At 31.1% G+C, this 15,223-nt stretch overlaps 1 protein-coding gene across 2 annotated transcripts; it reads right to left on the bottom strand.

Moving 5' to 3' along the window:
• Nucleotides 1-5,848: 5,848 nt before the first annotated feature.
• Nucleotides 5,849-13,534, bottom strand: LOC143068439 (sodium/potassium-transporting ATPase subunit beta-2-like). Of its 2 annotated transcripts, XR_012976170.1 has the most exons (7): nucleotides 13,345-13,534; nucleotides 11,712-11,852; nucleotides 11,060-11,170; nucleotides 10,384-10,577; nucleotides 8,798-8,902; nucleotides 7,242-8,476; nucleotides 5,849-6,963 (listed from the first exon to the last, which is right to left on the bottom strand). XR_012976170.1 is itself a non-coding variant. In XM_076242507.1 (6 exons), exons 1-6 carry the CDS (start codon nucleotides 13,490-13,492, stop codon nucleotides 8,237-8,239), a joined length of 939 nt encoding a protein of 312 aa, XP_076098622.1. In that variant the 5' UTR covers nucleotides 13,493-13,534; the 3' UTR covers nucleotides 5,849-8,236. The 2 variants fall into 2 exon arrangements, 1 of the variants encoding a protein (XP_076098622.1); XM_076242507.1 differs by having other exon boundaries at nucleotides 5,849-8,476.
• Between the last annotated feature and the right edge of the window lie 1,689 nt (nucleotides 13,535-15,223).

Below are 15,223 nucleotides of genomic sequence, written 5' to 3'. Positions count from 1 at the left end.
TCAAACGCCAACCTTATATTAGAGATTTAAATCAACCTATTTGATGCTGGTTTAAATAAGTTTTTTTTTCAATAGATGCACAACCTTGAAATTTCACGATACTGTTAACCCATGTGATGTCTGATAGGTTTTATAAAAGAAAGACTTACTCTTTTAATTATTTATTTTCTAATTAAAAATGATTTGATATATTTCGTGCAATTTATTCCTAACTAAGAAGGATTATAATCAGAGCCGTGTTTACAAGTATCCCTCTTTTCGCCCCTTTTCTATTTTGATATCTTAATCAAAAATTTTAAAAAATCAAACTTTCAAAAAGTGAAATAATCAAATTTGCACGTTAGGTTTAGTATTTTGAAAGTTTGGTCAAATTTCTAAACTATCAAATTAATAAACGATATTTAGAATTTTAATATTTTAATTATTTGGTTAAAATTTCAAAATTTCAAAACTTTTACACAATTTGGAATTTTGATATTTTAAAACTTTGATCAAAATTCCAAAAATCTAAAATTTCAAAACTTTTTAAAACTTTGAATTGATAAGTGTTACACGGACCCTTAATTTTATGAAATACAGACTGATACATTTCGATTATATTTCTCAACTGAATTCGAGTTGAAATGTTCAGCGGCAGTTTATGTAACCAGATAGGCTAAATCTCGGAAACCATTTTGTAAATAATCGGCATGCAATTTTCGGAAACTTTGACTGAGCTTTCAGTGGCGGATACAGAAATGTTCATAAAGGGGGTAGGGGGCACTGACTGCCTATGATCGAGGGGTTTCACTCCAGCCATGCTCAGTGATCCCCTAAATATTCAACCAAATTTTTCCCACCGTGGCACACTGTCTGATTCACTAGAGATATGCATTGGGTTTTTCAATAAAAACAAAACAAAAACAACAAGATGCTCAGAGGGCGCAGCCTTATACGACCACAGAGGTCGAACCCTGAACAGTTGGGGCAAGTATGGACACAACATTGAAGCTTGATACAGCTCTGAATTTGGAATGTGATTAAATAGTTGACACAGCAAAGGTTTCTGACACAGAATTAATGTGGTCTATTGAACTTAAAATTATTTTGTTTTTGCTTTTGAGCAAAACACTACGCTGTTCGGAATATAAATCCCCCCAAAAAAAATATTTGAAGAAAAATTCTTTTTAATTTCTGAATTTAAATTTTGCCCCCCCCCCCCTCAACCCCTCCCCATTTTTTTCACCTCCCTAATCCCTTATTCCAAAAATAATCTCAATTCAAATTTCTAATTAAGTTGGCAACAATAACTACTATACTCATTTAAATACATCTTAAAGTATTAAAAAATAAAATAGCATACAGTCATGGTTAAGATTAATATTAATTAACAGTAACATCTGAAAATAAAATTACAGCTACACATCTCAAGACAATTATCACTTCCTTTAACATATTTTTCAAGCAGTGTAAGGGAGGTAATCAAGTAATCAAACATATAACAGTATTCTTTAAATTTTAATTGGAATTGGATTACCTCCCTAACACTGCTTTTAAATTGTCTAAATTGTCCTTTAACCAGAAAAACCCTTGTTTCCCCCCTTTTTTGCCCCTAATTGCTCAATGATTTGATCCATTACTTCCTATAACCATCCCTTTGTAGTATGGAAACTTGTGGTATAATTTCAGAGTGATTTATACACTTAAACACAAGTTATTGACTGAAAACTACAAAAATGCTTATTTGAGCCCCTTTTTTGGCCCCTTACTTATTGAGACCCCCCTTGGAACAAGAACCCCAAAACTCAATTCTAGCCTTTCCTTTGTAGTAAGAAACTTTAAAGTATAATTTCAGAGAGATTCGTACACCTAAACACAAGTTATTGTCTATAAACTAGAAAAAGGCTTCTTTTTTGCCCTTTTTTTGGCCCCTTATTCCTTAAAGGCCAGGGATATTAACCCCAAACTGAAACCAAACCTTCCCTTCATTATATAGAACCTTGTGGTACAATGTCAGAGAGATCCATACAGTTAAACATAAGTTATTGTCCCGAAACTTCAAAAATGCTTGTTTTTGGTCCCTTTTTGGCCCGTAATTCCTAGACTGTTTGCCCCATAACCCTTAAAATAAATCACTACCTTCTACTTAATGGTATGAACATTGTGGTACAATTTCAGTGTAATTGAAATACCTATACACAACTTATTGTCCTGAAACTAGAAACATGTATGTTTTGGGCCCCTTTGGGCCCCTCATTCCTAAACAGATGGGACCATAACCCCGAAAATCAATCCCAACCTTCCTTTTGTTGTTATAAACATTGTGTTAAAATTTTATTGATTTCTCTTTACTTATTCTAAAGTTATTATCGGGAAACCATCCGTCTTCGGACGACGCTGACGCCGCCGACGACGACGACGTGATACCAATATACGACCGCAAAAATTTTTGTGGTCGTATATAAACAGAACTATTTGAATTGCATGCGCCTGGTGCTTTACTGTATCTACTTTCATTAAGAACATTAAAAGCGAATAATTAATAGCCTCGGATGTATACTAGACTTGAAAACTTGAGGAAATACATGACTTATATAGTCTGAACCATCTTAGTAATTTCTAAATTTATTAGCGAATAGCTCAGTAAACATGATAGACAACGAAATTCATATTATAATTTAAACAAAAATATGGATAATTCTACATATTTTTTCTCCATTATAAATATAAACGACATCTACAAACAAAACAAATATTACAGAAACACTCAATCTAATTAAAATACACACTAAACAAATATTACAGAAACACTCAATCTAATTAAAATACACACTAAACAAATATTACAGAAACACTCAATCTAATTAAAATACACACTAAACAAATATTACAGAAACACTCAATCTAATTAAAATACAGACTATTTGACTTCGATATCCTTGATTATGAAATCAGAGGTTTATATTTTGATTAGATTGACAACATGGGTTGATATTTAAAAAAAAAAACGGAAATTAACTGTCAGATTCCTAACTTGGCACAGGCATTTCCTACAAAAATGGTGGATTAGATAGGTTTAAGAACTAGATAAACCTCCCGCTTGTATATACTACTAGTATTATAGTTGTTTATTGGACCGTTATATTGAGGGGGAACAAGTGAGCAACTCAAACAGGATGAAACAGACATAAGAGTGAAGGGAAAGATACCAGAGGGACGGACATTCAAACTCATAATTCGAAAATTAAGTGACAGCGTCCTGGATAAAAAGAGGAGAAGACGATCAACAAACAATAGTCCATTAAACACCATAAAACAATTTAAAGATTAAGCAACACGAACCCCACCAAAAACTGGGTGCGAAGTGTGAACTCAGGTGCTTCAGAAGGTAAACAGATCCTGCTCTACATGACCTACATGTGGCAGCAATGATGGTGACCTACTATCGTTAAATTCTATGTCATTTGGTCTTTAGTGGAGAGTTGTCTAATTGCATGTCAATCATACCGCTTCTTCTTATTTTCATAATATGTCAATGTGACAATAATTGGGATCCAGCAGCCAAAACTGTATCAACATATACAACACATGCAACTAACTCAAAAAAAAACTTAAATTGCACAAAAACAGACAAAGGGAAAACTGTAAGGAAAAAAAAACACAATTTCAGCGCCGAGAATCTATAACTGCAGACCATCTTGTGTTATTTGAGAAAATAGACATTGAATGATTATATATTATAGGTAATGGCACTTTCTGTTGAACATTTTGAGAGAAAAAGGGCGACGCGTTCTTTGACAAAAACCTAAGACTCGTTATTTTTTATCAGACACCAATGATTTTTATTTTTTCGAAGTCTGAATATAGCAGCTGCAAGTTCTTGAATATGTACTGAAATGAAGACATAGTTTTTTGATATCTAGTCTTACAGATGAAGATCTATAGGTTTTTTTTCAATATGTTATTGAATGTAATTATTTTTACAAATTTATTAGAGTTGTATAAGAAATAAGAAAAAAAATGTTAAACTTATGCGAACAATTGTATTACGGTATTTTATACTACAGTTGTATATGTAAAATTTTCAATACTTGTTTTCCTCTCTTTGGTCTGGTTGTTGTCTCTTTGACACATTCCTCATTTCGATTCTCAATTATATTGTGTATTATCAAATGATTTGTAATAAAGAACACTATATGATGTAATATTCTAAAAAATCTAAATCTGGTATTAACATATAGATGAGCCGCCGGTAATGTGCCATTGTTTGTACGGAGCTGCATGAAGTTTTGGTTTCCAATACACAATTTAGTTAAAAGTTTATTAAAAAACATTGTTTATGAGTTATACTTTATTATACTTCACAGTCTTGTCGATTTTGGTGGATTTGTGTGCCACTCCTTGCAAATATTTTTTCTGTATTATTAGGAAGCCCATTTCATCCAATACTTTAACACAAAAGAAGCAGAGGTTGACTCTATTATATCATTTTAGTTTCCACTACACAAACAATAGATACTGCCTTTCAGTAGTCACAGGTTTAAAGATGGAACTTAATCAGATTGTACTGTAAACAGTTGAACAACATTGTTGTTGCATAAAACATGTTGTCAACAATATAACTTTTGTGGAATATCTGGGACACGCAATTGTCACATGTCCATTGATTTTCTTATTGTATGATGCTGTTTAGTGAAACTGAACTAATTTGCAGTTTTTGCACATGCATCACCTCTTCTCTTCTCGTTTTTCACCATTGGGTACTGAATGTCCATTGGCAAATATTACAAAGATATCAAGGATCAAAATATGTTTACATCCAAGAAAATAAACTGACCAAGATGTTTGGTCACTCTTCAACATAAAAGTAAACATTTAGACTGGTCATCCTACACAGACAGATTTTCCTGCTAACCCTTAACTGTTGCATGCTTTAAATTGTGGCAAGAAAATACCAATACTAGTTTTTAATTTGACACATCCTAGGATTTATCCCATTCCCTAAAGACCAACACATTACCATGAGTCCATTAAGGTACGTTTTGTGATTTGATTGATTAATGGTGGCTTAATGTCCAGCAACAAGTATTACATGCATATTCAGGACAATCACATGTTAATGTAAATTGAAGGATCTAAACCAACATGCTGATTTGAAATCTTAATTTTTACGCTAGTTAATCTGGTAACAGATTATGTGAGAACATGTGTCCATTGAGGTGTTTGAAAAGGTTGACATCACCTTCAAAGAATATGATTTTAAATAGCTTTTAAAGGAACTTTAGTGTCACCATGTTGTACTGTTCTGCACAAAGCAGGACTCTCTTGTAGATAGTCTTCCAGTGAATTAAATAAATTATAAAATTGAAGAAAACAATCTAGAACTGCTATTCATCAACCATAATTTTTATCAAATCAAATTAAAAAGGAACATTATTTCAAAGGGATTTTCGATTTATCTGTTGTAAATGTTCTCATACTAGTGAAAATTACTCTCTTATGCTTCAATTGGAATCTATGTGCTATAATAGATAAGTTTCATGTCATCTTATCTGCAACTAATGATGAACCCTTGTAAAGGGCCAAAAAGACCTGCATTTTGTGCTTTCTGAGATCTGATCTTTCATTTAAAACTTTTAACAAACAGAACAAACTCAAATTAGATCTAGTGGTCAAGTCTCTTTATAAATAACGGTATTAGATTAAGAGATACTTATAATATAGGATTCAGAAAAAAATAATAAAAAAGTTTAGCTGGAACCTTTGATAAATTTAAGCTAAAAAACTAGGGTAAATCTAGACCATACATTCTTTAAACATTTTTTATTTTCATGTTGATTTCCTATGGAAACAAATCAAAGACAACTCATACTGATAAGTGATTTTATTTACATATTGATATAAAATATAATTGGTATGAAAAATTCTTTTACTTGGCTGTATTTGCTTTGATTAATATACATTAATGAAATATGCTATATACAAGTTATGAAGTTTAAAATTATGTACAATTACCTGTTCCTAGTTTTGTAAGAGGTAAACAAATTTGTAAGTGTATCACCACTTTCTCTGTTCTGATGAATATCAACACAATAGAAATGGATACTTTCACTATTCTGATTATTTTCCAACAACAAATCTACAAACATATGTAATGTTGTTTTCTCTTTTGTACTAAGGATGATGATTCAAAATTATTGTATAGTATATTAGTATCAATTTTCTTAGAAGAGTCACAAGTGTAGTCATAATAAACCAAAAATAGATAATCTTGACTACTTTTGTTTACAACTTGTCCTTCTCTAGCCCTACCTTGTGAGAATTAAAGATATCAAATTTTCATGGACATTATATACCAGTATTTTTTTACACTACATGGTGTACATGAATAATTGTTGAAAGGCAATTACTAAATTGATCATTTTCTTTAAACTCTGATAAATATCTATAAAAACATTTAAATCTAAAAAATATCAACATAAAAATCTACATCAGTTATCAAGTTTTATCAAAATAAAGACACAATATATAAGGCAGTTCTTAGGTTATTACCATGATTGATATAGATTATAGAATTTTGACTGTCAAATAAACTTCCATGTTATAAGTTATGTCCATGATAACAAAAATTACAATAAATAACAATAAATCTTATAATTTTATAATTTATGGTTTTCAACAATTGAGAAACAAATGGAATGTATATTTTATTCACAACATTTAATAAAGGAACTGTCATATAGACGCTATGGCACACATATACATGTATAGTGATCGACAAAAATTTTGACATGGTTGGTGAAGAAGTTGCAGATTAATTTAAAAGTGTGGCAATGAAGCATAAATAAGATAGCCATAACTGGTACACTGTTCTTCAGAAGCTATGCAAAAACAGTTTCTGATAGATTGACTTATTATCATTACTTGAATCATATTGTAGAATTATTTAATATTTAATATGTGTATATGTTAAGATTCATTAACCTTAAGGTGGTACCCAACACTTTCACTAAAATTAATTTGGCTCGTTTAAATTTCATAAAATTTTGACAAAGTATATACTTTGTCCCTTTTACAAAAATATAAAAATTTCAAATAATTTGAACCAACCGTTTTTTTCAGAAAAATTACACTGGTTATATAGCAGTTTGACAAATACTAATTTTGATCATTTAGAAGCTTAATATTCCCTTAACAACATAACGTAATTAAAACGTTAAGCTGATTTTACAGAGTTATCTCCCTGTAGTGTTAGGTACCACCTTAACTTAAAAAAGTATAAGCAAAATGTTGATGAACCAAGATTCAATCTTATAAAAGGTAGAAGCAGTCCACTACACATGTTTAAAATCTGTCAAATCAAAATTTAACATCAATGTTTTTCAAAAAGTGTAATGTAAAAATTATAAAAAAAACTTGTTGCAAGTGAAAATATTTTTTTATAAACTTTTTTAATGTAAAATCGTAATATGATTTCTAAAAATATCAGATCAAGGTCTCACTAATTTTTTCTTTATAGTTCTTGGAATTTTTTATATGTAAACATTAATTACACAACCATAAAAAAAGAAAGACAATTGGTGTAAAATTTACAAAACTACCATTTGAAACATATAAAATTTATTTTATTTACATTTTATGGAAAATTTGTACATGGAGAATTGTTTGTATCAATTAAATTAAACTAAACACCATCATTTGAATGATGATAACAGGATCATGAGGATGGGATGAGGGTATTTTGTATGATGATTGAGGAATACATATTTTACTGAATGAACAATTATATGAACATAGCTCAAATAACCTATCTGAGAAAAATTATTATAAGAATCTGAAATCCCTATAAATCTAGCCTAACCTAAAAAATAAAATTGAAAAAAAATTGAGAATAACTTCAGATACATGTATTCTTATCAAAATTAGTTCAATTATAAAGTTAAATATTTATAAAGAAAAAAAAACCAATAGCTATTGATGTCGATGCATTACACCACTTAAAAGAAATGCCTTTAAATTGACCATTAAGACCAAAACAGGTAGCCAGATCTAAAAATCAAAAGAAAAATTGACAATCCTACAGAGAAATACAAGTATATGTTCCTTACAAGATAACAGATGGAAGACACTATTAAACATATATCACAAAACAATTCTGTTGAAAAAATGTATCTATCCCAGTAAAGTTATGGAATGTTGAAGATTTCACCCAATAAAGCAATTATAAATTGCTTAATTGCATTGCACTATCATGATTTTAGTCAACAAGTAATTCAAATTTGACAACTCCTGCTCGCTCTACACTATTTCGTCTAATGTTTTTGGCATAAGCTCTGCATTCTACCATTATCAGTATATTTGGTGCCGGGTTCATAAAGCGGACAAATACCAAAGGTGATCTGTATCCCTGCTGATTACGGAATGGAAAATATTTGAAATGGAAACCTTGTGGAGGATGGTATTCAAAGTCGCCAATGTTGTCCTGATCAGCTGGTGTCTGTAAAGATAAACCAGTGCAGTAGGTGATCATATGATTAAAATATAACTATCAATATGTATTTGATATATTTAACAAAAGTAGCATAACCCTGAATCAGTCTTCACAATAAACTTTTTTAAAAATCTTACGATTTGTTTGATTTTTAGCATAATGTTGTCCAAAATATTTTGGCCTATCTACATGAGACTGTATATCTTCACTACACTGAAATTATGACCACTTTCAATAATCCTGGATTCCTTCCTGGATAGATAATCTTGAATCAGATAATTAACTGTTAAAGGAATTTCCAAATGTTGAAAATAATGGATAACTTACCACACCGAAACATTTGAGGTGGACATTGTACGGCTCATAAGTATCTAGAATCTCAGCTGGAATTTCTGTTTCATTGTGATAATCCTCAGGGTGCCAATCAAAAACCTAAGGGAAAAAAGTTATTGATTTGATGACTTTTTTACCTGCAGGTATAATAATATGAAAGTGCATACCACATAGTTGTGTAAGTACATCATCAAAAATACAACATCATCTTACATAAAAATATTGGAAATAGATACAAGTAATATCTAGAAGGGACAATTACAACTGCTGCCACATCATGGGACATCTAATACTAATGACACCTGAAAAAAGATCTAAACCTTTCAACTATTTTTTACATTTCATTTACCACATAAATTTACTTCTTTTTTTAAAGCCTTTAAGTTTTCCTTAATCCCTTTTAGATGATTTTTATACTTATTCTTACTTTGAGGATTTCTTTAATATTTTTGCATAACGTAACGGTACCCAAATTGCACGGAGTACCCAAATTGCACCTATTTAGCAAAACTAGCAGCGAAAATCTTACAAGATTTCCTGGAGACTAAACAATTTGTATTTCTATGATTTGATACTAAGCACATCTTTCAACATATGTAAAACTATTTAGATATGCACAACATGTTCACAGTATTTATCAACAGATGAAGTATTTACTGAAAAAGCAAAATGTACTGAAACGTCGTCATGCGACGTCATCAAAACGTCATCTTTTTAAAATGAGCAAATACAATATGTTACAAGTATCCATTTGAAAAATAATGAAGAGTTAGCATGGACTATTATCTTACCTCCTATACATTTCCAGGAATATGATTGGTTAAAAGCGTCCGCGTGCAAACCGTGTATATTTGATATTAGGTTAGTAGGGAGGCGGGGTTTATCTCATACACGGTTAGTAGTGGAGTTACGTCCCTTTATATTCCTTATTAGGTAAGAAGGGGGCGGGGCTTATTTAATACACGGTTAGTAATGGTGTTATGTCCCTTTGTAAAAAACAAAACGGTACTGAGAAAAAATCTTAAAAGTTCCAACAGACGAAGAAATTGATGATTCAGATTGAAACAAATTCATAAAACACATTTAAACCTTACAATCGTTATTGTTGGCATCTGTTTTTGTAGGATTAATGGAAGTATTTTCTTAGCGCTAACAGTATTGAAGACTTGCTCGTTTTGAGAATCACTAGTTTTAATTTCACACGTTAAGATAGTCGGTAAGATAAATTCGTTACATAGTGTGCTAGTGACGTAATACGGTTTATAAAAAAGAAGGATACGGCTACAAAATAAACACAGAATGGACATTTTTGTCTTTATCATAAAAAAATGTAGATGAAAAAACTGTCAAAATAGATGCAATTTGGGTATCGTCACGTTACATGTATCACTGAAGAGAAATCTATTGTTGAGAAAAACTTGAGTGATATGAAAAATCAACCAAACAAATGTTCAAAGCAAAATTTTAGTAAATAGCAATGATGTATATTCTTGACAAAATGAAAACAAATTAATTTTGAAATAAGTAGCCATATCCTACCATTAAGATATCACCAAACTTAGTAAATACTAAACAATTACCCTGTTTAACTTTAATAAAATACAAGGCATGCCATCATCCATTCCAAATGCTTGCTGTTTAATACAATCTGGACCCAGATTGTTAAGTTCATATCTACATGCTTTGTCCCATTCTCTTTGTGGTCGTCTTTTGTTGTAGCTTTTACAATCAACCATCACTCCTGTATCAGTAACTTGGTTTTGATTTTCATAAACTAAAAACAGTTATAAACATTCAATACATGTCTCTTAAATAATAAAACTATTTGCAATTTTTGTTTTAAACAAAGTCATAAGATGTAATCATGTGTGTACTATAAAACAATAAAACTTGCTTGTATTTTTTTTAAACCATAGTTCTAAGATGTAATTCATTATTTCTATAAGAATAAAACTTACATTGTAATTTTGTTTACACAAAGTCATTAAATGTAATGCATGTACTATAACAGAATAAAAATTACTTGTATTTTTTTTTTAACACAGTCATGAAATGTAATTCAGAGTCAAATCTTGTTTAAAATGTTTAAATGTGTTAATCTCACTATTAAATTTTTTAACTCTCTTGAGTGTCTCTTCACCAAAAAGGTGTTGTAGTAGAATTTATATTTGTCTTGCTAAAATTGTTTATATTTTATGGTAAATTTCATTCAAAAGTAATTTATGTACTATTGATTATCTGTAATTAAGTACTTACATTGTAAATATGCTTCTAAGTTGTCTGTAAGAGGTGAATATGAAGTTGGATCTGCCTTGATGAACCTAATTAATGTCATGTCAACACTGGGGACAGGACGGAAACCTAATGCTGTCAATATAAATGAAATACTGTTAATGCATTTCATTAATTGTAAGGTTTGACTTGTGTTCTTTTTCTTATATTATTTTGTATTTTTCTCTAATATATCTTTAATAGCTATCTCTTTTATACAAAAAGGGCTGACCCCCTCCCCCCAATATGGGGCTACATACAATTTATATGATAAATGCATAGATTTTCACATGGTGTCAGACATTGAAATATAACCAGCTAATACAAATTGGGATACACTTATATCTAAAAAATATAAACAAAAGATGTCTTTTGGTGATTTGTTTTAAGTGGGTGGCTGTCTCACTTAGTTACAAATCTCTGATACATGTACCTCTATTATATTTTCATAATTCACATTCACAGATTCTCTCTGGCGGTTACAAAAATACAAGTAACAACCAAGTCTCATCTGACTTATCTTAATATGTACAAGGTAGATGAATCACTAGGAAAAATACATCAATTGGCAATAAGATGACAAGGATTCACTTCAATTATCCAACTTAACTGATGTACAACGAAATGCAATATTTACATGGATTTTGCTGTAGAAGACTGTCTTGCCCTTGAAGTCTTGGCATATTCCAGTTTAATGTTTGGTAGACAACAGCACCGCATGCCAGCATAAAGAAAACAATACAAGCGTAAAATGCCATGTAAAACATGGCACCAAATACTGAAACAAAGAAACAATAGTGAAATATTGATTTTATGACACTTGCATATAATGAAATCTGCTGTCTTTTTTAAAATTATAATCAAAATGTAAAAATTGTCAACAAAATTAAGTTATAAACTGCCTGACAAATGATAGTTTACACAATGTAATCAAACATGTGAATTTCTTTTAATATTTTGTAATCTAAATTGTGACAGTATATAAAATTGTGGGCTGTGGATTTTTTGTTGTCAGAAATTGTATCTCAATATGAAGATAAGTGTTTGTCAGTTAATTACTTTTGCAATGCACTTAAATTTACATTTTGTATTTCATTCTAAAGCTGGCGCTTATGATGTATGTAATTTTTATGTTTTTTTTTATGATTTTAAATCACTGAAGAGATACCTTTACTGGTTAACTATGAGTCCATAAGGACATCATTAGATCAGTAGTCAATACTGTGGTAGTCTTTCTGACATGTATTATTCATACATTGTAATAAACAACCCTTTCTTAAATAGTGAATATATAAATTTTGAATACAAGGTTTCAACTCCTTCATACAATGGTGACTTAAGATGGATATTGCTCTATTTTAGGTCCTTATCAGTCAAAGGCCTCTTCAACTCTTTCTGTTCTTATATAATTATTGGCTTTGTAATTATTAGTGTATTGTTTTAATCATTTACAATGTTTAATATATACATGTATATATTTCCACACAAACAAAATGAAATGTTAAACACAGTCAGGTACAAAATGTAAGTTAAATCACACATAGTATATCATGCATATCATTAGTCAGTTTAAAATGTTCCAAACCAGTTTTGAATGATATAGGTCACTCAGCTCAACCTGTTGGTCAGTGTTGATACGGTGACCCATACCACCTTGGATTAAAGAGTATAAACAGGAGCCTGTAATTCAGTGGTTGTCGTTTGTTTAAGTGTTGCATATTTGTTTGGTTTTTTTTTGTTCATTTTTTTACATAAATAAGGCCGTTAGTTTTCTCGTTTGAATTGTTTTACATTGTCTTATCGGGGCCTATTATAGCTGATTATGCGGTATGGGCTTTGCTCATTGTTGAAGGCTGTACAGTGACAGTGGCGGATCCAGAGGGGGGGTTCCGGGGGTGCGCACCCCCCCTTTATTTTGGCCGATCAATGCATTTGAATCGGGACAATCGGGACATATGTTTTGCACCCCCCCTTTGGAAAATTCCTGCATCCGCCACTGAGTGACCTATAGTTGTTAATGTCTGTGTCATTTTGGTCTTTTGTGAATAGTTGTCTCATTGGCAATCATACCACATCTTCTTTTTTATATATATAAAGACAAATTTGTTGCAATAGACTTTTAGTGGTTATTAAATGAGATTTATTTATTATGATCAAAATCTACATTTCAACAAAAAATAACATTTTAATCAAATGTAAACAAACAGGTGAATCCGGAAATGAATCATAATTTGTCAGTGTGTAATATGTGTTTGTTCCATAAAACTTACTCCATTGTTGAAAAGTTTTGCCAAGTATTTTTCCTTCCTCCGAATCATAAAAAAAAGTTGATACATCGCCTAAACGCCGCTGGAACGTCCCTGTGTCTGGATCTACTTGGGTAGTAAATGCTGTGCTCCCGCTAACGGTCGACGCCATTTTCAGGTAATTTGTTTTTTCCACTATTCCAGCACAGAGTAAGGGAAAATAGTTAAATTGCATACAGGTAAGAAACCAGACTACAGGTGCAAAAAAAAAATCAATGACCGAATAGAAATGATAAAAATCCGGAAATGTTACAGACATATATGGCAAGATTTAAGAAAAACCAATTCTTGTTAAAAAAATAAAGGCTTAATCAAAATTCAAAAATGAATTATCATAGAGAGACATTGAAGATCATTGAACAGATAATCAATCCCGCGTCTGTTGTGGGAAATTTCACAAATTAAAAAAGAGATTTGGACTAAGAGAGATAGAGATATATGGTAATATTTTGCCAGTTTAAGCAGAAGGCTGGTTGCTTCCAGGTTTCTCTAAGTACGGAACTGGTGTAATTATTTACTCAAATCATCGGTATATGGTAGATGTCAGCAAACTATAAAGGGCCCCAAACTGAATGACTATTCAAACAGGAGAACCATTAATGTTCTAATCTATATGAAAAACAAGAAACGACAAAACACTTATGAACCACATCAACAAATGACAACCAATGAACAACAGGTTCCTGAAGGACAGGTGCTGCAAACACATGCAGTGCGTTTAAACGTAACAATAGCTTAAGAATTTGTAGACCCTTACCCCGATAATGCAAACATGGGGTATATAAACTTAGTTTATTAAATAAACCTCTAATATAGAACTTTTCGATGGTCTCGTGGTAACGTGCTCCCATCGATTACGGGAAAGTGTAGGTTTGAATCTAGACCTGCTAAAATCAAAGCCTTAAAAAGTAACAAATTTGATGATACTCCGCGAGCCACGTGGCATAAAGCTAGGTGTAAAAGCAACAACTAGTCGTCTCAAAATCAGAAAAATACATCCGTGTATGATAAAAAGTCTTTCTGTAGAGTTTAAGATGTTGTGTCTTCCTGTAAACCTTTTGAACTAGCAGGTTAAAATGCGGATCAGCTTGTAGGTTTAATACAAAGAACTTGAGTACAAATTATAATCACATTATAGTGTTCTGTAATTAATATGCATGCATGTAATATTGCTGACTTCTGAACGTTATTAACACTTATGCATCTATCCATAGATTTATGTCCTTAGGTTTATTTGTATATTGTATTAAAAAAAATTTCAGGATTTTTTTCTCTATTTGCAATATTTAGAAACTTAGTAATTTTGGTAATAATCTATTCCCCGGTTAAGGCTTTATACTTGTTATTTGAAAAGTCACAGAAAGATTTCACATATATTGAAGATTTGCACCTGTTTATTTAATAGTTTACTTAGGATTTTTTATCCAAAATTGGTACCTATTTTTTTTTTATCATGGTAACCTTTTCTTACTACTGATTAATTTTTTTAATCCACTCCTACTATTGATTTCAACCAATACAATTGAAAAATTAAACGCATATTGAATATGTTCATCTGTTTTATTGTACATGTTGTATTGTTTAAATACGGGTTTTTATGCCCCACCTACCATAGTAGAGGAGCATTGTGATTTCTGGTCTGTGCGTCCGTCCGTCCGTTTAATCGTCTGTCCCGCTTCGGGTTAAAGTTTGTGGTCAAGGTAGTTTTTGATGAATTGAAGTCTAATCAACTTGAAACTTAGTATACATGTTCCCTATGATACGATCTTTCTAACTCTAATGTCTAATTAGAGTTTTTACCCCAATTTCACGGTCCATTAAACATAGAAAATGATAGTGCGAG

The sequence above is a fragment of the Mytilus galloprovincialis genome, chromosome 3 (assembly GCF_965363235.1).
Source record: "Mytilus galloprovincialis chromosome 3, xbMytGall1.hap1.1, whole genome shotgun sequence".
NCBI classification, from domain to species: domain Eukaryota; kingdom Metazoa; phylum Mollusca; class Bivalvia; order Mytilida; family Mytilidae; genus Mytilus; species Mytilus galloprovincialis.
The sequence above is the reverse complement of the archived record's forward strand: the minus strand, read 5'-3'. Positions and strand labels throughout refer to the sequence as shown.

Coding starts and splice junctions, on each gene's coding strand:
- LOC143068439 (XM_076242507.1), bottom strand. CDS start 13,492: ATGGCGTCGACCGTTAGCGGGAGCACAGCATTTACTACCCAAGTAGAT. Junction 11,853..13,344: donor CAAAACTTTTCAACAATGGA/GTAAGTTTTATG, acceptor TCTTTGTTTCAG/TATTTGGTGCCATGTTTTAC. Junction 11,171..11,711: donor TCTTCTACAGCAAAATCCAT/GTAAATATTGCA, acceptor TTATATTGACAG/CATTAGGTTTCCGTCCTGTC.